Source organism: Amblyomma americanum, chromosome 1 (genome assembly GCF_052857255.1).
Source record: "Amblyomma americanum isolate KBUSLIRL-KWMA chromosome 1, ASM5285725v1, whole genome shotgun sequence".
NCBI lineage: Eukaryota > Metazoa > Arthropoda > Arachnida > Ixodida > Ixodidae > Amblyomma > Amblyomma americanum.
Window position 1 is genome coordinate 181,444,931 of NC_135497.1, and position 25,672 is coordinate 181,470,602.

At 49.0% G+C, this 25,672-nt stretch overlaps 1 protein-coding gene across 2 annotated transcripts in view; it reads left to right on the forward strand.

Moving 5' to 3' along the window:
• Culd (CUB and LDLa domain) overlaps window positions 1-25,672 on the forward strand; it is a 124,100-nt gene that overhangs the window by 76,966 nt on the left and 21,462 nt on the right. For both annotated transcript variants that reach the window (XM_077647924.1, XM_077647923.1), the window contains exons 4-6: window positions 674-914; window positions 19,628-19,803; window positions 23,355-23,705. In XM_077647924.1, the coding sequence (XP_077504050.1) occupies window positions 674-914; window positions 19,628-19,803; window positions 23,355-23,705 (768 nt within the window). The remainder of the gene's footprint in view (window positions 1-673; window positions 915-19,627; window positions 19,804-23,354; window positions 23,706-25,672) is intronic.

The following is a 25,672-nucleotide window of genomic DNA, read 5'->3' on the forward strand; positions in this document are numbered from 1 at the left end:
ACACTCTGGGCTGCTGCAGGTGCTGTAGCGCCCGGGCACGTTTTCTTTTTTTTTTTTTAATGCACAACTGCAAACTTGGCCTCTGCATCGCCGTTTTCGGATCCGTAAAAAAGCATCTTGGTTTCAGGCAGGCTCTGGATAATAACCCTGGCTGTGGTCTGTAACACAATGGGGGATCTGTCAAGTGACGTGACAGATATCACAACAGTTTTAAAGAAGAAAGACGCCTAGTTTCCCTAATTTTATAAAGTGTTACGTCGTTTTGATAGCTGTTAAGCGAGCGACACTCAAGTTGGTCACGCTTTGAGCTCAATCGTCCGTCGCATGCGTGGCGCTTCCATCTGTTGAACGTATGCCGAATGCTAAATTGCGTTCCCTGCGGAGGTGCGATCCGGGTAACAATAAAGACCTCCAATGTGTTTAAAATCATACTTTGGCCGCGTATAGCGTGCACCACATACGTAGCCGCAAAGGTAGGATGAGGGGTTATCTGTGTTGTCTAGTTGAACTTGGAAGAATTGGGAGATGAAAAAGAGGTAGTAGACGAAGAATATATAACGTCGACAGAATACATAGGCTTCTACGGGGAATCGGTGGGAATGGCTCTTCTGCAGCTGTTGCACCTAGAGCTTCGCGTGCTTATCTGGAATTTCTTTTGTCTCACTTTTCGCAGACTTGTGCAGATGGATGAACGGGCGCAAGTACTACGTCGCCCTGGGCGACACCGGGAGCATCACGGCCACCAACGTGACTACCGACGGTGGCGGAGCCAACTCGAACGGCGACCACGACCCGAACCAGCCGCGCATCCCGCAGCGGTGCAGCGTCGAGTTGATCACGTGTCCAAGCTGCCACATTGTCGTGTCTCTCCTCTACATCAACATCCCATCCTGTTCAAGCGATGGATCCTGCCAGTAAGTCAACCAGAGCTGGCGCCGATCTCAGTGCGCTTTGGGGACAACATGTACAGTCGTCCACGCACACACGGCTACAGCGCTCGAGCGGCGCGCTCTGTTGTGCATTTCTGACAACTGCCGTTGCCCGGCGGCTCCGACACAGCTTGCAAAGGCATGGGGAGTTAAGCACAGCCGGTGGGAGTATGCGCACACGATAAGGCCGGGTTTAGAGGCCTAGGCCACTCGCAAATGACGCCATGCAGTGCACGCCGTTCGAGCGCTCTAGACAGGTGTGCGCACGACTGTACGTTGGGGAGGGGCAGCAGCAAAAACAAATGTAGAGCCGGCGTCGCAGCGTAAGCGGTATGCCCCACGTAACGTCAGCCAGGGGTGTAACAAAAGTGGTGCGTATATATATGCATGCATGGAAGCGAAGCCAAGATTGACGCCGGTCTTCGAGAGGTAGTAGAGTGGGTTCTCTGGCGTGGCAGTAATTACAAATGAAAACAAAAAAGTAAAGAAAAATTATTACTAACGAACCTGGCAACGAAGTGTGCTTTTTATGCTCCAACGATAAGAACATAAACGCTTTGAGCTGTCATTTGTATGTGAGGTCGATGTCGAAAGGGCGAGAGGTAGAGCAGGATAATCAGCCATGCTGACTGGCGTAGGTCTGCAGCCGACGTGGTCATCCATGATTGACGTTAACGTTAATCCGTGGTAAACTTTCGTTTTCCTTAAATTGTGCGGGGCGAAGGTAACGGGACGTTGGTATACCTTGTATACGTTTAAGGCGTGACCAAAAGCGCCAAAGCACATGGAGAAGACGTTAAAACTCGAAAGCGCCATTCAGGCAACGCTGGCGATAAAAGCGAGCCGGCAGTGATGCGTTTCGGAACGTCGTCGTGTGGTCGCGTTAACTGCAGTTTTGATAGCACCGCAGAAGCAGCGGGGCAGCGCGACTGCGTTCGCCGCTGACGTGCGCTCGAAAGCTGGGCGCGCGTCGTGCATTGCTTCTCGGCGTCGATAAATTTGTTCCGGCGCTTGCGCAACACGTCCGCTGGCGTGGCCTAACTGGGCCGCCCCGTGCCAGGGTCGAAGGCCCGCGATCGAAGGGGAGGACGCCTCCCTGCGGTTCATTTCTTTCCGCAACTCCATTTAAACGCTTCACGCAATTTGGCGAGCGCCGCGGCGGCGGTCGTGCACGCACCGGCGCGTACGTCATTGGGCGCACGTTTCCCCCCGGGCCGCTCGTTCCCGTGCTTGCGGGACGACGACGACTGTTTCCACGTTCATTAGGAGCAGCGTCCCGTTTGCGGCGGCGGCGCAGGTGAAACCGAACGCGCCTGTCCTTCTCCGTCGCTGTTGCGCACCGGCAGAGTCGCCTTCGTGTCCGCGCTTGTTTTCTTCGTGCGAATACTTTGGCCAGAGTGTGTAGGCAGCATAGCGCGAAAGCGCTGCTCTACGGCGAGCCGCGCGGGCGGCCCGATGTATAGAGCAGAAATGGGGTCAGGCTGGTCCTGTTTCCTTCCTCAACAAAAGAGGGAAAGAAAGAAACAAGACGGAAAACGCCAGGCGATTTCCGCTAAAATTGAAGGGATCGAAACCGGGCGCGAGTTAAAGTAAGAAAGGGAACTGCTGGAGTAGTCCCATTCTCAGCCGTGACGCGCGGAAACCGTTCGTGACGTCACTGTAGCCCTCGCGCAGAGGCAGCCGACGCAGCCGGAAACTCCGCTGCTGGAAAGACACGCTGCTCCGTCTTCCTTGCTGTCGACACTATCTTCTTGCCTTTCCCTCCATAATATGCTGCGGTGTCGTGTCGTATTGTGTATTTTTTGTGAGCGTGATTTTTCGTATACGAAACATCTCGCTACAGTGAAGCCTCGTCCGGCTCCAGCGCTGTGAGGAAGCGGACCGCACTATGCTAAAACAGCTCCAGGACGCAACGGCTAATTCCCTTCAAAGCAGGCACCTCAACTGCTGTGACGTCGCGGTCAACCGCCTTGCACCTGCCTGCCGGTCACGCGCGAATACCACGCTGACCTCCGTTGAGGGCATTTGCCATTTCGTTCTTGACTTGTATCGGAGTGCGATACAACGTTTTCCATACACACCACCATGGGAGGGGGGTTGTACACGCCCCCCCTGCTTTTCTGAAGGCACGCCCTTAATTCGCGACGATAAGTTTTTTTTTTTAAATACGCGACGAGGAATTTTTCTCATCTTTGTCATAAGTGTTGGAATCATAAACGTTGGTATAGTCCTACGCGACACACCAACGGCACAAATAAAAAAAATTAAAAATGACTACGGCTGCACCTCAACCCTCGTGCGTATTTCTCTGAAAGCTCTGAAAACCAGTGACGAGCATAAAAGCCGTCAGAGCGTTCGGCGTCATTTACGAGCCAAATTCATAATTCGCCGCGTGAACTACGGCTGCTCCTCAACCGGGCTTATTAGCGTGTTTTCAGTGGCAGTTACTGGGACGTATCGCAGGGAACATCACAGAAAAGTCTTCATGTGGCGGCGCAGAAGAGCGACTATACCAACCGCTGCGTTACCGACGGTTCCGCAGCGATACAACCCCGTGCACGCGCTCCCTTCTTGTCGCGCGGTGTCACCGGCGGCGAGCGTTACAAAAAAGCGTGAGCGCGAAGAGTTGAGAGAGAACAGGGTGAAGCTTTTTTTTTTTTAACGCATGATTAGAAAAAGCGGCACCAAATAGCAGCGCTGTGCCAGTAGACCTTATACGGGTGACCTTTGCCGGTCTTTCGTGGCGTACTTTGTAAACGATTTAGTCTCCGCGTGGATCTAATTCTCGCGTTGTTCGCGAATCGCATGCAGCTCGCGAAAAGTACTCTGGGCAAAATTTCAACAGCTAATTGCTAAAAACAAATGTCTGTCGAGCCCTTGCACTCTCGTAAAAGCTCTGAAAACCAGTGACGAGCACAAAAGCCGTCAGAGCTTTCGGCGGCATTTACGAGTAAAATTCATAATTCGCCGCGCGAACTACGGCTGCTCCGCAACCGGGCTCATTAGCGTGTTTTCAGCCATGCATGTAAATAGGCGCCGCGGAAGTGAGCGCTGAGCCGCGTTCTTCCCTTTTCAGCGTCTGGAAGCTTGGACACCTAAGGCGCAGTAGTTGTCCAAATGAAGTCTGCTGCCCTGTTCGCAAAATGTGCCGCTCGCAGAATGTTTTTAAACTGCGACTTTGGCTGAATTCGCGAAGCACGCGAAAGACAAGTGGCTTACAGAATGCGTCATGAACCATGCAACTTCGGGACGAGCTATACCTATTCATCCACACATTGCATTGCCGCTTCGGGGCAGAATGCGATACGACGTGCGCACGCACTCACGCAAGCAGCAAGCCGGACACTTATGCCCGCGCAAAAATTACTCCGCCAGTGTTTCCTCGCGATACGCAGCGCACCTCTGATATGGTGGGGGCAGGGAGAAGGAAGCCTGGGAAGCACGAACACCGCACCGCGCGATCCATTTATCACCTCCGGGCGGAATAAGCTTCGATCGACGAAGATTCGACGCTAAAGCCGTCGGATCAAAGTGTCAAAGCGTTGGGCTGCGCTCGAAGTCAGGGAAGAGCCAAAGACACACATGAAGCCAAAGTCACGAAGCCGCTGTGCTTTCGCAGTGATGTGGCTCTTCTTCGCGCGCCGCCAGTCGGTGGCCCTTTCGGATACGTTTGGGAAGTCCCTTAAGAACAAATAGCGCCTCCTAGGTGCAGAAGAAAAAAAAAACTCGCAGGACGGTTACGACTATATGTAACGCGAGATTCAGCGATAGCCGGCGTAGTGGCCAAGTGATGCACCCTGCACTGGCATGCGGCTGTTGTTCCAAACAGAGCCACCCGTAGGCTTATGCGACCCAGGTTGACCGTGATATGGGTGAGTGCGTTGATGACCAGTGGGTGCGGTAATGACATCCACCCGCCTGGCCGGATGTGGATGTCATTAACGCACCCGCCGGTTATGACGACGGCGACGCGCAAGCCAGGGACGGGCGCCTAATAGCTACCGCTGTAAAACAAATGTTTTTCTCCACTGTCAAGCTGTCCCCAGAAGAACACCCTTTTGGGTGCTAAAAAGGGTGCAGAGATCAGCACCCTTCAGGAAGAGGGCACAGCGTGAAAGTTTAGAGGGCGCGCATCAGACCAAGGCTTTTGCTTCATGGGTGGATCAATGTGGAGCACCCTTCCAACATGCATTCGTAGAGGTGTTATGAAAAAATAGTACCCTTTAATGAGGGTGCAACCATTACATCCTGTAAAGTATCATTAAGTGCACCCTTCCTTAGGGGTGCTGATCTCTGCACCCTTTTTTAGCACCGAACAATTGGAAGAGGGTGTTCATCTGGGGACAGCTGATTTACACCCTAAAGGGTGAGAAATTGGTTAGTGTGTGGATACTTTCCTGCAGGAAGCTGAAGCGCCTGGTCGTCTGCCTGGGCCCTGTCCTCTGCATAAACTTCGTGATCGTACACTTCGTATACCGGCGATGTCTCCGAGGTCGGCAGCAACTTGTTTCCTCAGCCTAGAGCACGTCATATCATGACTGTCTATAGGTATAATGGTCCTACCCGGCCCATGTCGAATGATGACTGCTGTGAAGCATGCAGAACTGCTGATACGTTCGAACACGTATTCTTTCTTTGCCATCATCATACAACTCACTAGAGCAGGTTTAATGTCTTCCATGCGACATGACTGTCGTGAGCGACTGTATTTGACTCGATGCTTCTCCGTGCAGGACCTCAGGTTATGCCCATTTGTTTTTAAGGCGGGTGCTAACTTTTCTGCACGTTGTGAGTGTGAGTGCGCGCCTGTGACCCCCCTCCCCCAGCTCTTTTTTTCGTCTTAAATTTTGCACAGTTTCGTTCACTGTTCATGTCATGTCATTTGATCACTACCGCGCTTTTTGATTTCCGTTCTTACGTAACTGAGGACATGTCTTTAACATATAAAGTTAAGTTGCCTTCTGTCCGCATAATTCTCCCCCCCCCCCCCCCCCCCCCGTCGCTATCATTATCATGGACGATTCAGTAGCGTCAGCACCATTGAGAAATGACTCTGTGATTATTGGTGCTGATGCCGGCCACAGTGAGAATTTTCAGCTCTTAACATTTTTCCGTGTATTGCGCAACACGCCAGACCCTTCCATGCTTACAGGCCTAGCTACAGTACGTGTAGGAGTGAAGTGCAGTCACTACAGCTGACATTTTGGCTTATTTACCTTTCTTTAGAAGGCACTAACGTGGCTTGCCTTAACGCCTGTCGCCGCCTAATAGGCATGTAAAGGTCAGTTGTGCATGAAGTTACATGTCCTTAAATATGTGACTGAATATGTGAATATATATGCGACTGCAGGAAACTTCCCACCGCCTATCCTGCAGATTGCTGCCGAAGTTTCGCGCAGTATGCTGTGCTTAATCACAAGGAGAGCTGAGCTCAGCGAGAAGTAATGCGTGTGGAGAGCGCTGAACGGAATTTAGGAGCAAAAACACGAGAGGCGGTCGATACCTGGAGTTCTGTTAGCACAAGAGCCAAAAAAAGATGTTCTTTCTTAGTCGGCTACATTACACGAAGGAAAAGCACTTCTAATGATGCGTGGCTTTCGAGTTCCAGCTTGAAGAGGCCAGACCATTGTGCATGCAAGACGCAGATCTTCAGACAAGGAGGAAATAAATTACGCTCCTTGGCGTACATCTGCTAGACAAACATAAGAGCAAGGGCCGAAACAGCAGCAGCAGCAGCAGCAGCAGCAGCAGCAGCAGCAGCAGCAGCAGCAGCAGAGAGCGGTGACTGACTGTGCACTTTAAAACGGTTATTTCGTCCGGTTTGTGTAGTTTTCCTTGCGGGAACCTGGTGCAGAGGAAATGGCTCGCCTCTAGCACGAGAATATTTCAAGTGCGGCGCCCTTCAAGCGTGAGCACACGGCGAAGGAAGAAGAAAAAGAAATGCTGTGCGGGCTTCAAGCCTAAGTGCATCAACCCGTGCAGTGCTCCCCTTGCGCGATCCCCATTCGCCGTCTTCGATGAGGTCGCGCGCTTGTAAAAACTAAGGCGACGAGAAAAGAGCACGTGTCACAGGCTTGAAGACTGAGGGGAATTCAAGAGTGTCTGGACCATTTCTTGTCCCTGCTCCTCTAGCGATAAAGAATTCTTTCGGGGGTTTTTGTTTGCTTCTTGGGTTTCCCTCTGGTTGTCTTAGACGGGCATGTATGCCTTCGTTCGGTGCTGCGCCATTCAGGTTTCTTCTTTTCTTTTTTCAAGCACTTTCACGCCTTCGCGAACTAATTGTGGTAAAAAGTAGGCTTGCTGGCCGGTTGCAGGTGGTTATAGTTAGCCAAGCTTTTCTTTTTATTTTATTCTCTTCGTTGCGTTTAATGTATTAAGTCTTGGCCAATCCTCGTGCAAGCTCACCACTAAATTGGACGAGTATTGCGAAAGGTGGAGGAATGGGCATTCCACGAAACGTGGGCGGCCTTCGAAGTTTTCCCGGCGCAGGAGGCAATGTGCATGCTTTGCCGCCAAATACGCTCAGATGCCCGGGAACGCTTGCGGCGTCCCTCCGAGCAGCACCGTTTGCGCAAGTACAGCGGACGTCTCGGAACAACACGCCAGCGGACAAAGGAGTGTCGGTAATTAGTATTAGTTCTAGTTATAAAAAGCGCGTGTAATAATGATGCGGTTTCATTTAAAGTTTTGCGCCCAGAGTGACGACAGGTCGGTTTTAAACAGGTAGATAGACTTGGCACTGGCACACACGTTGTCAGCCTTCATCGATGACGGCTAATCTTGTTTCTTGTTACGCCATTTGTTCCGGTGCTCGCAAGTTCACTGAAGCTTGGGAAAAGGCTCTCTTGTTAGGGCTCTAGTCCACGTTGTAATCTTCACGGTTGATTCCTTTTTTTCTTTTCCTCGTTTTGAATAGTGTATGTCTCTTTTTTTGCTCCTTTACTGAGTTTGTCTTCATGAGCTATTTCCCTCTTTATTTTTCTTTGTGCGGGACTTTGAATTTCCGACTGAGCAGCCAATCCCTCCCCCCCGTGGGCACGCACCGTTTACACAAAGGCACAGTAACAGAAAGCAGAAAAAAAAACTGAAACATCAAGAAATCAACTAAGAAACAAAGCCGTAAAGTCCGCAAACCCCAATGAGCTTACGAACGGCACAGAGAACGGTCCGTGGCTGAAGCCCGAGTGAATTTGGCGCCAAACAACAATACATTCGCAACGGAGAGCAGATTAGCTCGGCTGTCGACGAGGTTATTGCAGTAAGGTTTGCGAAGGGAGATGAAGCGCGACAGGAAGGGAGGAAATGGTTCATTGTTTAAAGTTCTTTGCGCAACAAGCAGAGTTTAATGAACGAACAATCAGACCGGGAGGAAGGGGATGAATCCTGGAAGGAAAAGTAGTCGCATTCTTTCGCATTGCCAGGAAAGGCGTGGACCTGCATTCCTCGAAAAATTCAAAAAGCCTGACATTATCCGAGGACAAAATGATGCAAAAAAGACGATTAATCAGCGTGCTTTAGGAATAACGGTTTCCCGAAGCGCGGGCGGTAAGCCGTGCCCAAGAGACCACTCGAGGCTGACCTTGCGATGTGGCTCGGCACGGTAGTAGAAACTGGCGGTGACACATGGAAAAAAAAGCCTAGGCGGAGTTAAAACACGTGCCAACTGGGATAGCGCCTGTCACACCGATGACCCAATATGCTGATGACGCAATTACTTTCTGGCGGCGACGAATTCTGCTAGAAAAATTAGGATGTTGTAACGTGAGTGGAAGGGAAAGCTCAGTCATGCTGAGCAGAACAAGCGAGCAATCAAGCAAAAACCCGTTGCTTGTTTCTTCCTCGCATTGAGCTATATAGCTCATCAGTGGCAACGACACTGCGCGATGGAAATAGGAGGCCTTCGAGAGTTCACTCTGCATGTTTTGGTTATACATCGCCGAAAACAAAGTTAATGTTTGGTGGTTGTTGTTAAACGTTTTCATTTGCCCAGGGGAAAAAAAATGTGCGACTCTTGCTTGCTGCATCAGTCGGTCGGTTGCATTTGGTGAGACTGCAGTGGATTAAACTAAAGAAGGCATGTTCGATTTACAGCTGCGAGAGCAACACCTGAACGAAGGGATTCCCACCCGACGTCTTCAGATAAAATATCCACGAAAAAAAAAGGATACTAAATTCGGCGTGGAAATACCTTTTCGGTCGAGATAGAAACCAGCGACACAAATTTTGGAAGACCGGAACTGTAGGTACTGCTTAAACATGGAGTCGGGCTTTAGGACAGGTCGAACCCTGCGGCACGCTCCCCTGTAAGCGTAATAGGCAATTTGTGGGCGGAAATTCAAGCGCCACCTTGATGATAATCTTCAAATACTCAAAAAACCCGAGTTGCGGTATCGCCTCCTGGCGGTATAAGAACTAAATAGACAACGGAGTTGTCGCCGGAGGAACGAGAACAGGACATTTGTGAACATTATGAGAGAGAGAGAAAGGCACTGACACCAGATTTCCAGTTCGGACTGATAAGACTGCAGAATGGCATAAAAGTGTGGAGGCCGCATTGAAAGCAGGAAAAGAAAATATGTCGTCAGCCAACATATTATACGGATCGAGGACAGCGAGATATCAGATAGAATGAAAATGGAGGACCGGACCTGGAACACTTGAAGTCTGTCTCTTTCGTCCCGGAAACAAAGGAATGTTCTGCCTATGAGGAACTGCTGGGTCTAAGCAACAAGAGAGTCCTGCACTTTACAGGGGTTCAATAGTAAATTCACAAGCCCGTGATCAGCGCTACCATACGACCGTCAGCATCCAAAATGGCGGGAGCGGCAGTCTTGCATGACCGCCAAGCCAGCCACTCGAATAATGTTTTCCAAATCAATATGAACACACAAAACATCATTGGCAGAATCCAGTCTGCCTCGGACAGATACCATTATTCCTGTAAATGTACTGAGTTAGACGAATACGAACCATTTTCTCAGTTATTCCGATGATGTTGTATTTAAGCGAGATGGGCCTGCAAGTCTGCAAGAGCTGGGAATCTATGTATGCTTCAAAGAGCAGTCGGAAATGTTTTGATCTTGACCAGAAATATGAAATACAAATCTCACAGGGCGGCTATTACCTGTGACGCGAAATTCGGTGGCACGTGTTTCTCGAGTCAAGTCAAAGGAAGCTTTGCTGTCTCATGTGAGGAAAATCTGCACAAAATATTTGGACCGGGAGGCTGCAGGGCTTGTATCTGGTCCAACAACAAAAAAATAACAACAAGGAATCTGGGCACGAAATGTGCAAACCAGCGTTTCAAAGAATGTAAACAGAGAACAAAACAGCGAAATTACATCCTAATTTGATTGTACAGAAACTAATCTAGAAGGTAGTTTAAAATTTCTGGATAGTTTGAATGCTTAAATTTCTTTGACAATGTATTCCAGACCTTGGTTCGGGCGAATTCAGCTAATCTCTCACCGTACGTATTAATCTGTACGAAGGTAAAAATTATCGTTAGCAGCATGTCTTGTGCTGCGAATGGCAAAAATGGATAATCTCAGGGGGAATGAAGAGTTGTTGTTATAGAATTTAACAGAAGGGAAATTGTGTAGTCGTGCAACTAAAATTTTAGTACTTGAGGTTCTTCGAATAGACTACTGCTTGGACGACCTAGGGAATAAAACGTTATTATCCATAGTGTTCGTTTTTGTAAGCTTTGTAGAGTATACTAGATTCGTTGAGTATGACTGACTGCAATAATCTGTGTGACAAGATACTCACGAAAAATACAAAATACAAACGAGATCTTTATGCTCTCGCATAAAAAGGCTGCATAGCAGACAACGCGCGCACCCGGCGGCGTATCGCGAAGTTAGGCAACTTACCGGACATGACGTAGGTACGGGACAACGAGAACTTTCCTCAAGCTGGACCCATCAGGAATGAAAGGGTTACGGACGGCGTGGATTGAAAAAAGGTTAGAACTGCGCGAATTAGACACGACAGGAGAACAGGAACAAACACGACAACACAGGCGCCTGTGTTGTCGTGTTTGTTCCTATTCTCCTCTCGTGTCTAATTCTCGCAGTTCTAACCTTTTTTCTGCAATGAACCAACTAGCCCGCAAGAACGTTCTAATTCGTGGATTGAAAGGCAGGTGGTTGAAATGCGACTTGGCAGTCCTACTGTGGTACTGTGGAAAAGTGTTTTTTTTTTTTTAATGTTAGGCGCCTTCGGACTGCGAGACGGGCACGCTGCCCGTAGGCCACGAAGGCTCGTTGGTTTTAGATGAATTAAGGTGAACCTCATGAATGCGTCATTGTGCTTGACATAGCTGTACTAGCACCGCTGCCTCCTCGGTGACGGAAGCAGACGCCCTGAAACTAAATGTGGTCTCCGCTCGCGTGCGTAAGTTCGCAGTGCTGTAAATTCCTGCGATTGCGTTTGCATCGCTAACACATCATAAGCCTGACTACGGCCACTGCAGGGCAAATGCCTCTCCCACGTCTCTCCAATTAACCCTGTCCTTTTCCAGCTGCGGCCACACCGTATCCCCGCAAACTTCTGAATCTCATCCGCCCGCCTAACCTTCTGCCGCCCCCTGCTACGTTTGCCTTCTCTTGGAATCCACTCTGTTACCCCTTAAGGACCAGCGGTTGTCTTCCTTATTGGAATTTTATTGCTGATTTTATGGAGGACTATTATAGCTGTGCAGTCGTTATATATTCCGATATTTTCTCATAAGGCTCTTCTACACCCTTATCCAACAGTACCTAACAGATGCGTGCCCGCTCGCTGTGGTTTCTATGGGCAGCAGTAAGCCTGCCTATAGAAACCCGCGCCTCAGCTATGCAACCCGCGAGAATTAGCCCGATCACTCGAATGATCCGTTCTTACGTCATTTCCGGCACTTGATAATAGCGACCCTTTTTCGACTTTCGGTTTGAGAAACGACAATTTCTGCGAGCGATTCTTGGCGCACTCACTTCCATTACGAATGCTATCCCTTGTTTTTAAGATCATCTGTTCACATGCAGAATGTTTCGGTTAAGTTCGGCCTCATGTTTGGCGCCACGTTCGGACGATGCTCACTAAAAGCATTTAATCCTTAAAGGGACACTTCCTTTTATCGGCAGGGCATGCTGCCAAAGTCCCGGGGTAGATTTAGATCACTAAAAAAAAAAAAAACTTGGGCGTCGCTTAAGCTTCTCCTTTAAAAGTTGAACGCGACAGCATTATCGAGTCCCGTTCAAATTGCCTACCAAACACTCGCACAACGACCCGATTCATAATTAGCATACTCATAATTGCTGGTCTACGCATCAGTACTCTTCATTAAGGCCGCCGCGGTGGCTCAGCGGTTATGACGCTCGGCTGCTTATCCGAAAGACGCGGGTTCGATCCCGGCCGCGGCGGTCGAATTTCGATGGATGAAAAATTCTAGAGGCCCGTGTACTGTGCGATATCAGTGCACTTTAAAGAACACCAGGTGGTCGAAATTATCCGGAGCCCTCCACTACGGCGTCCCTCATAGCCTTAGTCGCTTTGGGACGTTAAACCCCATAAACCAAACCAAACCAATCTTCACTAAGTCAAGCACAACGACGCATTCACTAGGTTCACCTTAATTCATCTAAAACCAACGAGCCTTCGTGGCCTATGGGTAGCGTGCCCGTCTCGCCGTCCGAAGGCCCTGTATTCGATTGCCGGCCAAACCCAAATTAACCGAATTACTTTTCAGCTCAATAGCTTTCTTTTTGGTTACAGCAACCTCTCTCAGAAATTTGGCGTTGATACGAACACTATGTGACCAGTTCCTGAATTTCAATCATTATTTGCTTCCATCAAGATATTTCGTTCACGGCCAACGATACCGCCGACGACGCTGGCTTTTCTACGACACGGGGCCCCTTAAATATTCGATTGCAATTTCCTTGTATAAATCCCGTAAATGCCCCTTATGCGGTGAAGTGGCTAACTTATACCATATGGTATGAGCGTGCCAGAAAAACACAACTATACCAAGAATCAGTGCCCCAACAACTGAGGACTGGGAGGCGGCGCTGTGCAGCTCACATTCGGACGACCAGCTTTCGCTGGTGAACCGGGCAAGAGCGGCGGCAAAAGCCAATGGGCTCCTGGAATGAAGGCCCACCTAACTATTCTGTCCATTAAACGTTTCTCTCTCTCTCGCGGGCGGGCTGGGACGCATTTTTCTTGTTTCTTTTTTTTTTAGTCCCAATATAATATATGTCTCCCTCACGGGAGCCTTAACGTTATCGCGTTAATATACGGTATGCTTACCCCTGGTAACGGAGGTGTATTCCCACCGCAAAGCATATATAGTTACTTGATGTAGGTATCAATGGGAGGGGCTTTTAAACGCGGCACGGGAAGTCTTGAGGTCAGCAAATAGGGGAGAGTGAAGCCCCGGTTAAGATCTTCGTAACTGCTAGCACTTCGGATGTCTTGAAGAGTGAGTTTATTTTCGCCACCAGCTTAAAGTATTCCGTATTTTTAGTGATGAAAATCTACTCCACGGCTTGGGCAGAATAACCTACCCCTAAAAGGGAGTTTGCTAGACGACACCACTCCCTTTTTACTCCCGTGAAGGCTAGTTCGTGTTTAGAGTGTATCTGGGATGAAACCTCAGTGCTCATTACATACTTTATTATTTTGGTTAAGAAATAATATAGGTTGGATTATTTTCCCACAAGGAGTAAATTAGTACAGACTTTGGTCGGCAACTACAAATGTTCGCGTCTGAGTCATTTTGCCTCGATATCGGCGGCGCGCACATACAGACCTTGTCTCCGCACTCTCTCGCTCGCGGCCTAGGCTTGACGTACTGCTGCATCTCGCTGGGCTCGGCGCCTAAGAGGACAGGCATCTCCTAGGCGTCTGACGCACCGCGCGTCAATCACTGGGGTTTATGTTGGTGAAGCGCACAAAGGACAGCACAAAGAAATAAGTCTGTGTGCTGTCTTTTGAGCGCTTCATCTACTTAAGCTATGCACCAACTTGCCCCGCAACGTGTTCTTCTGGGGTTTATCGTTACTTCATTCTTTCTAGAGCGACGCGTCATCGCAGCGAACGATGCGCCGAAGAGCAACCACACAATCCGAAGAGAAAGACTGCTATAACTCCGGCGTCACGCTTGCCGTTATCCGGCAGCGCAACTCGGCAAACTGAACGCAGGGTTGTTTGGTCGGGCAGCCTTGGTACAGCAGAATGCCCTTTCCGAAAGCATGTATCTCAAACTTTCCGAGAAATTAAGTTATCTTATTCAACTCGCCGAACCGAATCGGAGACTCTTCTGCACCCGAAATGCGCCCCTTCGCAACAGTTCAGTTAAAAAAAAAAAGTGTCACATTCGCCATCAAACTCCCCTGAGTATACTTCAAGTGCCCCTGAGTATACCTCAAGTATCACAAAAGAGCATAAAATAACCTATTTTCTTGTTTAATTTCTTGCGCACATAAATAATCTATTGGTGCATCGTATTCGGCTCCGTGCGCCTCCGCGCGACTAATATCTGATACAACTTCTAAGTCGGCTTTTCGATTACCCTTAACGTCTGTAGCTGGTGTGTGGCTAATTAATCGTAGTTAACAGAACTGACAAAGCTCGTTGACATACGTACGTTATTGAAAAAACGCTCATGCTTGCATTGAAAGGTTTAACTTGCGGCTGCAGGCGATTACTGCGAGCCTGAAATACCTGGAATGGTCAGAAACATGCGTGGAATTTTTTTTTCTTTTCAGCTAGCGCTAAGCAGGCGCCAGCGGGCGAGTAGTGTTTGTGAGCAATCGCTTCAACTAAGGCAATGGCGCTTAGCTGAGGGCGCGCGAATCAGCTCTTAAGATAATTTGCACAGAACCGAAACGCTGCATGGCTGTGTAATCTGGCGGAAATTATCAGGGCAGAGGGAATGCAGTATGCATAGTGAGGTATTTGTTGAACATTAGCGAGTCTCGAAGCGCCCCCGCAGCTGCTATTTTAGGGAAAAAGTAACGGACTATACTTGGAGTGTATCGGGCGCACACACAGGAACACACCAAGGACTTGGAGGCCCGATTCGACGTGAGATGTATAATGCGCTAGCGCTTCTCTCTCTCTCTCTCTTTTCCGAAATTAGGGTCGTCCTTGTGTCTTCCTACGGATTTGCTAATTCCGCAGTTTACTTTGCCCGAAGGTTTCGCAACCCGCACAGGGTGGTGTCTGAGCTAACGCATGAATAAAAACCTGGAACCTCACGAGAAGCTCACCTTTGCTTGTCGAGCGACGCTTGTAATGAAATGATAACGCACTCGGCGACACTCAACGCGCTTGCATCCCTCGTTTTAGCGCGGCCTGGTACTCCCGACTCACCTTATAGCGTTGGCGGCTCTCAACGCCTGCCGCAGGCTAATTATCTAATAAGTCGGGCAGTTAAAACTAACGCGCCTCATTCGCCGTCGAACTCGCTGCGCACATTGACAACACGTTGAGGAAGATGTGAATATCACGAGCACATATACAGTGACCAAACGTGCGTTGGTATATTCGGTGATGGCTACTGATTAGCGTGTTTTAGTGGGTACGTTGGTGACTGCAATGACTGGACACAAGCTCTGAGTATGCCACAGAGACAAAGGCTCAACAGGCGTCGGAAAAGTCATTGAACCTCTTATTTGAACGTAGCTTCACTCGGCGCAGTATGGGATGTTTCGCGCCTCGAAGGATAAAATATTCAAATGCAGAGGCGACAATACACCTGGATGGTTCAAAACACGGCGATGAGCCAACGATCAGCAGACAGTAGCTACCAACACGCACGCACGCTCGCTTTTCTAGCCGCCGCGGTGGCTCAGTGGTTATGGCTCTCGGCTGCTGACCCGAAAGACGCGGGTTTGACCCCGGCGGTCGAATTTCGATGGAGGCGAAATTCTAGAGGCTCCTGTACTCTGCGATGTCAGTGCACGTTAACGAACCCCAAGTGGTCGAAATTTCCGGAGCCCTCCACTACGGCATCCCTCATAGCCTGAGTCGCTTTTGGGACGTTAAACCCCCATAAAGCTAAACCTAAACACATAGACGGGCATCTGCCGTAGATGGATTCCTTCGTTTTCGCCATACTTTCCCTCTTTCTTCCACGTTAACCACTCTCTGGGTGGATCCTGTGGTAACCACCCTCCGGTTACGCATTCCTACGCTCTCGCCACACCCTCCTCCTTCCACGGTAACCACCATCCGAGTAGTTCCCATGGCAGCGCACCCACTGGTTGCGCCGATGACTACGACGTACTATACTATACTACTACGACGCGAAATCCAGGAACGGGCGCTTAACAGCAGTCGCTGTAAAAATAGCAACGAATGCGATCCACCACAGTGCGGCCGCGAGCAAAGCGTCGCTCTCAGGGGGTGAAAAAGGAGCGTCCTACTCGTTGTATTCACGCTCTCTCGTGCCGTCCTTTTTTCCATCCAGCCCTTAGCAGCTCCCGCCGGCGAACCGAGTTCGGTAGTCGACGAGTCGTACTCTTCGACATACATGCGCGGCGCCTATTTCAAAATTTCTTTATCGCCTTTCTCTGGCCTTCTTTCGCGAGGTGGGGCAAAGACATTTCTCAGTGGGAAACGGCTTGAAAGCAATGCCTCTCGGCCAGTTCAGCTTCTCCATTCTGCATTACTTTGCTCCCCTTTCGCGGCGGGGAGAGGTGGAGGGGGGAGGTGCCAGTTCAATGCCCCGTTGGAGCGAATTCTGTCAAGGAGGAGCTCGCGCAGTAGCCGACGGGGCGGCGGCGTCCCAGAGGCGAGAGCGTGCGTCACTTTCTGCCCTTAGTCAATTTACCCAGGCCAGCCCGGTGACCAAAGCGGCAGTCGACCGATGGCTTGGCGTGTTTTTTTTTCCTCGCCTCGCTCTCAGCTGAGGTCTGCTGCCAAGTTTCAAGTCGCTCCGCACCCCTGGTCTGCTTCTCTGTCGATCGATGCGCCATCCATAGTAAACCCCGGCAAAGTTGAGCCGGCTGCGGAGTGCCCCAATTCGACGCGTCCAGCGAGCCGCCTTTATTCGGCCACTCTAGTGCTGGCCCCCCTTGTTGTCTTAAATTTTTTTTCATGCCTTGCTGTCGCTAACCACATCCTATAGAGAAAAAAATAAAAGCGTAACAAGAAACCGAAAGTGCTCGAAAGTGGCCGACGAAAGGAATTTTGAATTTTTTTTTGTTGTTCGCTAGGAGCGCATCTTCCGCGCGAGCGCCATTGCCTCCTTTACCTCGAATAAGTTTAAAAGATGTACGCCGCTGCTAGGTGTGCGTCGAACGCGCGTCCCTTTACAAGAGGAAACTTCCTCAGCTGACTCCGGCTTTTTCAAAAAAAAAAAAAAAAGGCGCTCAGCTTTAAAAAATACCATACGCGTGTACAGGTGAGCCTGTACACTCGCGCGCGAGCGGCGCAAGCTTGTTCACCTTTCTATATTTTGTAAATAACGTACATAATTCTTCCCTGTCTTTTCTCGCTATCGCACCTCTCGGTACTTCACCTAGCTATTCTTTTCCTCTCCCTTTTATTTCCGCCTGTCGCAGCTCGGGTACTTCGATATTAGCAGCTGCCGCGACCAGAAACATCTCTTCATTCCTCTTTGTATTTTTTGCAGTAAATAACCTCTATTGTGGGCAGATGCTCCAAAATAAAACAGAACACGTGTCTATAGAAAAAAAAACTTGGAGGATGCTTAAGCATTCCCTTTAAATGTATAACGCGATAGCGTTATCGGGCTGCTGCTGCTGCTTATCGGCAGCTGCGTGCCAGGAGAGGAGGGGGAGGGGCGAGTGCCAGTTCTGCGCGTTGACGGAGCAGCTGAGCAAGGCCTCCACCGCTGGTGCTCCTGGGATTTTTCAGGCACGAACGACGCGCCGGAACCGCGGCAGCCCTGTTTCACATGCAAGTGAAAACGCTAGCGAATCCTGCCGCCGCGACGCAAGCCTATTTTGAGTCGCCGCAGCGGCTCAAGCGGCGAGGTTCCAAGAAGTTTAAAATTTTTCGCTGCGACGCGCCGCTCAATTCGCTTGCATGTGAACCAGCCTTTAGACTGGCGACGACGACGCCACGAGCTCCTTTACGCTCTCCCGTTACAACTGCGCTGCTTCGCCCGAGGTACTAATACATCACAAGTGTATAACACTCGTCAGCTGGATATGCCTCGCGCACTCATGCTGTATACACGCGCATCCGCCGCTAGAGCGCGCCGCAGCGCGTTTTCTGCACTCGTGTGCTCAGTTTTTACTTTTTGGGCACTTGTACTGTCGTCTTCAAAAGTTTTCGAAAATAAGGAAGCGTGAAAATCTACAGCAAATTTCATCGTTTGCGTAAGGCGCAACCGCACTTTCCGACGCTGGAAACAGCAGTATCGCCAATTGTGGGAACGTGGTTAACAGAATTTTATCAAGTCGGTTCTTTTATCAGTAAAATTTTTCAAGTCATCTGCTGCATATTTTGCATATTTCAGGCAGAGGATATCCACGGTGGGAACTTTTCGCCAAAGGAAAAATAGGCATTTTTTTTTCTCATGCAGCATTTGTCTTGTAATAGAAGACTGCAGGCTAATTAATGTTTCATTTCTTTGCATCACTTGTGAAGTACGATCTACAGCCAGCAAGTCCAAGGAATGTAAATGCAACATAGAAGTACATTTCAAGAATCGCTGCATAAAATACATATAAACTCACTTGTAAAGTACTAGTCACTTACAGCCAGCAAGGCCAAGGAATGTATAAAATTAATATAAAAGTACATTTCAAGTATTGCTGCATAAAATACAAGCAAACGCTAACTACGAACCTGCCAGAAAGACAAGCCCATATCGAAAAGCGCATTAAAGTATAGAAAACATACATCAAAAAGAGGGTCGTGAGAGTATTCTAGGCATACTGCAGGTGTTCAGGCGCAAGCAACGGCTCTCGCTGCTAGTATGCATGGGAGCGCACATTGTAAGCACGCATGAAACGCTTAGAAATTTTCCAGGCTCTGAATGGCCAGAGATTAATGTTTTGAAGGCGTTTATTTATAATAACGATAATAATAGTAATTGTTTTTCTATTATTAGTTAGCATCACGCAATAAGAGTGCGGAAATAGTGAGCTTTTAAAATCGAATATTAAAAAACGGAAAATAAATATCAAAACGAATGCTGAATCCTTCCTGCATCTAAAAATTAGAGGAATAACAGAGGCGGCAAGAGCGTCTACAAATTCGACTTATGTTTTTAAAAGAATGTTGTAGTTAATGAATATGAGTTAAACTGTCCTCAGCTAGGGAGCAGCCAGACGAATAGTCACCATCATATTTGTCATGATGACAATATTGATAATGTATAGCAAAGGAACCGGGCACGACTGGTTGAGCATCGAAATTCCGATTGATTGTGCACTAATGACTGTTAAGGAACCGCACGTCAGATAAATTCAGAAATAAGCACACGGTGACAATGCAAACATGGTGAGTTCCCAATGATCGGAATACTCCCTGAGTATTCGACTGCGAGCAAGTATTTGAAAGTACCGCATATAAAATTATGGAGTAAAAGCGGAGCATAAATATGCGTCCGAAAATCTCAAATATACGCACACCGCTATCGGCAAGCCTTTAGCAGTCACGTTAGCTGGGTGAAAAGGTTATAAAATAATCACTAAACTTTTCCCCCTTCTTGTTTTCTTTGTTCTCAACAGGTGCGACTATGTATGGGTGAAAGAGCCGACGGTTGGGAAGTCCGGTCAAGAGTTCTGCGGCATCCGGTCCAATCAAACGGTCCAGAAGTACGAGTCTAAGACCAAGCTTCTCTCCATAGACTTCCTGTACAGTTTCTCGTACGCCGACGCCTTCAGCATACAGTTTACCTCCCTGGGTAAGTCGACCTTCAAGGCTGAGCGCGCACGGCGTAATCCGCCGTCGGCCAGAGAGGGAGCGCTATATGGAAATGCTGAAACTGCGTCGGCCATGCGGCTTGTGCGGCTGCGGGCTTCACGCGCTGCCACCCCGACGAATCTTGCAAAACGCAAAGACGCGGGTTGACGCGCGCCCGCATTATACGCGCTCGCGCAATGATTGCAAACTCCAAAAGGACGTGACAGGCAGCGCGGCTGGTGGTATTACGCTGGATGCATACGCTGTCGCGCTCGGGAAGCAGCGCTGAAAGCCCCGCAGTGCGTAGACTTATGCAGCGCGTACCTGCGCGTGGATTCATTGACATCGGCCTCTTCGACGTCTTTGCTGAGAGAGAGAGGGAGCGAAGAGGTTGGGAGGCGACCTGCCGCCGCTGAGCGTGCTAAATGACTCGGATTGTTTTGACTGCTGGAGGGAAAAATAGAGGACCAGCCCTCCAACTGCCTCTTCTCCCCTCCGCTCTCATTCTTTGAAAGTGTGGTGCGAGGTCGATTGAGGACACCTGCAACGGGTGGAATTGCTTAGCGAGAGGAAAGAGACGACGCGGACAGACTAAGCGTTGGATCATGCAAGCCTACTCACGAGTTGCGAATACTGGAGTGTAATTCCCGTGAAAAGACGAAATCGAGGATGCGGAAAAGCACCTTCCTGTGCCTTTCTTTCTAGGGGACAATGTATTGTTGTTATGCAAGGTGCGAGGCAGGGGCCCGGAGTATATGCCGAGACTTGAGGATTACATGCCTCTCACGAAAGAGCACAACGTTTAATAGATCACATTACAAAGCTCATACGGTCGGGTGCACAGAGCAGGACCAGGAACGAGCTATCAACACAGTGCGTATGAAAGGCATACGAATTATAACCAGGGTGTCGAACCGGATTTTTTTTTTTCGGGTTCAGTTCGGGTTCAGTTCCAACATGGCGAAAAAATATGGATTCGGTTCGGTTCCGGGCAAAAATACGGGTTAGGTTCCAGTTTCAGTTCCGATTCGACACCTTGATTATAACACACTTTACAGAACTAACCATACTAACCGTAGTTTAACTAGCCGAAGAAATGTTGGTCAGATGTGAACCTGTGAAGGCGGGAATGCATGCTTAAGTGGCAGGTTGTAAGATGCCTATTGGTCTTCAGGCAGCCTTTCTTTCAAGCTGTTGCACTCTGTAGAAGACGTGTGAGACGTCGAAATAGCACGAGATGGCGACCGCTCGAGCGTACTGATGGCGACGCGCGCTTATTCGGAGCACCAGCAGCACGCGCCACGCGTGCGCCGTTCACACCAGGCTTTGTTTCTAGTTTGAATTCAGACGGCAGCACGGCGTTAAAGAAAGTAGCGAAATGTTAGCAAGCGCTTTCGACTGGGTGCGTAAATGTTTGTCTTCCTTCCCCTGCTTAATTGCGCCTGTATAGGTACGTACATGCCACATCTGCCCTTTGAGGCTATAGGCTACGCAAATTTCTGAGAATGCTCGCCTATTCCCATTTGTAAGAAAACTCTTCCATCAACCTGTAGGAAATGGCTCATTGCTCAACCCTTCGCTATTACTAAACATGAATGCGGCCCCCCTTCAACGCCAGCAGAAAGTGCTTTCAAAGTGGCGCTTGCTCAGAATAAAGAAACCCACTTTCTTAAATCTGTGCTAATGAAAGGCATCCTGCACACAGGGTGCCGTATACTTCATAGGCCTATAGCTTTGAAACCGACCATGTCGCTTTGGGCGGACGGATGCACCTTCGGCGCCGCGACATTCTTCGTGTGTGTTTGTGTCCAATAATCAAATTACGTTTTATTTAGGGAACATTTTAGCCACTTAGACGCGCTTGGTTAGGTAAAAAAGGTACTCTTTGACCACTCATCTCCAATGTATACAGTGGACACAGGGGGACTGACGTCAGCTCCGTTATTTGCATTCCTGGTGCGCTCAAGTGCGCACCACTTTGATATTTGTCGCTCAGCTGCTTCGGAGCTGCGGGAGTGGCCACTGAGATATAACGGAATACCTTCAGAAAGGCGGCACTACCTTGGACGCTCTGAAGCGGGTACTTTTGCAACCTGAGCACAGAGACGGTATCACCGCGCCATATTTACTTAGCGCAGAAGCACTTATGCAAAGAAATAGCTGCATGCTTCTGGCCGCGTAAGCCGAAGCGGCTTGCCGTCGAGGAAAAGTGCAAGCTGCTGAAAAATTTTCTTTCCTCTTTTGCCTACTACCACGTTCCCTCACTGTGTGCATGCTGGTCCGTGCAGATGCGGTGCAGTGGCGTAGCCATAATGGTTTCCAGTAGACTAGGCAAGGGAGGATGAGGCTGTGGTTGGCACATGCCTGGACCATGAGGAAGGCGAAAACTGAAATATTATATAGTATCGACCTCGTTTAAGGAGAGAGCCTTCAGCCCTTGGGTTGGGCTGAAGCGCAACAAGATTACGACACAGAAGAAGACGGGACTGCCTATCCCTTCTCTTTCTATGTTCTGCTCTGCTCTTCTCGAGGAGCTACATTTTTTTTACTACCAACCATCTAAACCAAGACATGAACCAACAAGCCTAACAAACCTTTCCCTTAAAGAACATCGCACCAGCTTTAGACATTGCAAATAGGGAATTGCAGTGCGCGGAACGGGAGGTCATGATTGCCTTTACAAATTGTTAGAACCAAGCCCACCGTGTAAATGGGTAAAAAATAGAACCAGTGGCCGTATTCTATAAGCTGTCCATTTTAAAATGGCCATTTCGCGGCTGTCTGGTCCTCTGTCATTGATCACTCGCATATACCCACGGCTTTCAAGCACCTGTGGAAAGCGACCGGACCTCACCGTTGGCTGCTCATCGCAGCCGCTGGCGAGGTGCATCGCAGCGCTCTGTCAACAGCAGGCGACCGGACCTGCCCACTGGCTGTCATTGACCGCGGTATATATGCAGCCAACGGTGAGGTCCGGTCGCCTTCTACCCAATGGCCGGGTCGTTTTCCACAGATGCCTGAAATGACAGAGGACCAGACGGACGCGAAATAACCATTTTAAAATGGACAGCTTACGGAATACGGCCCCCAATGGTCCTTTCGCGCTCCGCGGTCTTGACGCCCTCATTCGCGTCTTTCGCCGGAAACTCCTTCGTTCGTTCACGTTCGCTAGTGTCAATGCGTTCCCACCTGCTACGTAAAGACGTTTTTAGCATACCGGAGGCGTATTAACGTGAATGGGCTTCGTCACGTTTCCTCCGCATTACGTCTGCTGCAGTTTATCATTTCTTATTGTATAAATGCAGCTGCAAACCATATGGATACTCTCTCCTGGAAGAGGAGAGGACAAAGTGGCCTGCCACGTCTGCTTAGCGAAATATTCCTTAACTATGACTTAATTAAACCGCATTCGCGAAATTTTGACGTGGCGAAAAATAAGTCGTTTACGGTATTCGATACACACGTCGTTGCATTTTCGTTGGCGTAGTGCTCCCCGCACGGTCATGCAGCCGACGTTTGCCCGAGTGAACCGTTCCACCTTCTTTGGTGCAGAAAACAAGTACAAGCTCGAGGGTCAAGTGGACTACCAGCACAAGGGCGGTGCATCAGGCTTCGTAGAGTCGCCGCACTTTCCGGTCGGCTACCCGAGCGACTACAGCTCCGAGCACACGATGCAAAACCTGGACGAGCGCGGTTTCGTCCAGCTGGTCTTCACCGACTTCCAGCTGTCGCCGTGGTCCTACGTCGAAGTCCTGGATAACGGCTCGCGCGTGGACGTTTACAACGGCAACACCTTCCGGCCGCCCATCGTGGCCTCCGCGGGGCCCACCCTGGTGGTCCGCTTCCGCGCCAACGACGAGTACCCAGACTTGGGCTTCCGCGCGAAGTACACGTTCGTCAACTGTGAGTGCGAACTGTACACTTCCTGCAACGCTGGCACATTTCTGGCTGCCTGGTCAGTGATGTCAGTTTCCGAACTGGGAAACGTAACGTGTCTAGCGACGAAATTTCCGGAATGATTTTACTTTGATAGTAATTTTCTTCACATGCATAATTAATTAAAGCACGCGAAAGTGCTGCAAATAGATCGCGGCCGCCTGCGTATTGCTCCATTAGGGCGCAACGCTATAGGGTCCATTCCACGCCAAACGCCCCAGACGTCGCGCTTGAAAATCTCCAATTTGTTCAAAAAAACCCACGTAAAGTTAGCCTAAGTGTGCGTAATAAAAGCCTGAAATATTTTTGCCGAAAAAATTTATTCGTGAGGTGAGCGCAGTTTGAATATTTAGAAAAGGCGAGAAACAAGGCACTGCTCAATAATCAATAAAAAATTCAAATTTTTAGAAAGCACTTCACATTTTCATTGACATTTGCACAGATTCTGGCTTTTGATAAAATTTGAAGCATGCAGCTTTATCTCGAATATTTTTAAAAGATCGAAAGAAAATATGGAAATGTACCATTCTTGTTTTCTTTTTTAAACATCTTCTTGCTCTCGGAAATAGCCGTTTTGCTTCTCTAGATGTCTAGTACCTATAACCAATGTTGCAGTTGATGAAACTGCGTACATCAGAGTACAAAAAATACTAAATTAGCAAAAAAAGTGTTTTCAGTAAAAAACAATCGTTCATTTCACCCTAAGGTGGCCCAAGTTAAACAATAGCGGGTTACATAGAACAGTTTATTGCTTTTCATTTCTGAAATTTTTATCCACGTAATGTTTCTTTACAGCGAGAAAAGAATTTTTGAAGTTGAGCTCTCACGCCGCCTCGTCACCGCAGAACACGGCACTTGGCATGGAACAACACTTATGGACAGTTAACCACTGCAGTTTGCTGTCGCTCGCTGTCGTACATTTTTAGAGCTGGAGCTAAAGAAGGTATCGCGTGACATTCGGCGAGCGGTATGCAATAAACGAGATTGTTTTGCTTTCGAAGTTTAAACAGACCCGCTTTGGTGCGGGGCAGCCAAGAGAAGAAAAATTGGCTGTAGTTTAGCTCTGGTTAAACCTAGTTGAATTGCGAAAGCTTCGTTTCCTCGGCACGTCGTCTACGCAGCGTCTCATTCCGACGCTCTTGAGAACTCAAAACGGTCTCTTCCGCAGTTGAAGAGTCACTCCGGGACATGGCACGACTTCTTTTAGCTGCATCTTCGTTACGACGCTTCTCGAGTCGTGCGGCGCGCTCTTCTGGTGTCTCTTGAGCGCGTTCTCTCTTCCTCGCTTCGCTCTGTCGTTGCGTTTCTTTCGCGCTCTCCATGACGACTACAATACACTGAGGCGAAGAGCATATATATATATATATATATATATATATATATATATATATATATATATATATATATATACACACACACACTTATGAAGGGAGCCAACAGTCACCGAATCAAGGTGCATAAGGGAATGTTTTTTTTATGTGTGTTGTGCTTATCAGTGGGATATTACAGTACTTAGATTAATAAATCACTTAAAGAAAATTACTTATAAAGCAGTAGAAAAAACAACCTTGCCGCCGGTGGGATCCGAACCCACGACCTCCGAATATCGCGTCCGGTGCTCTTACCAATTGAGCTACGGCGACGGCTGTCCAATCTGCTGCTCTCGTGGGTATTTATGTTCATTGGGTGTAAGCGAACCTTGAGAGTGTTCACCAGCGCCACCCTCGAACATAGCGGCGGACGTAGCACGTCCTGTAATGCCGCGGGCGTGACGTGGAACGTCATCTAACGGCGACGGCGGAAACTGTGCGAGAGCCCTCTTAAGCTACCTATGGCATCAAGACTGCCAGAACCGAGACCCTCGTTAAGCTATTAGCAGACAATTTAAAGGAAATGAGGGGCCCGTTTGACAAACTTATGAAGGGAGCCAACAG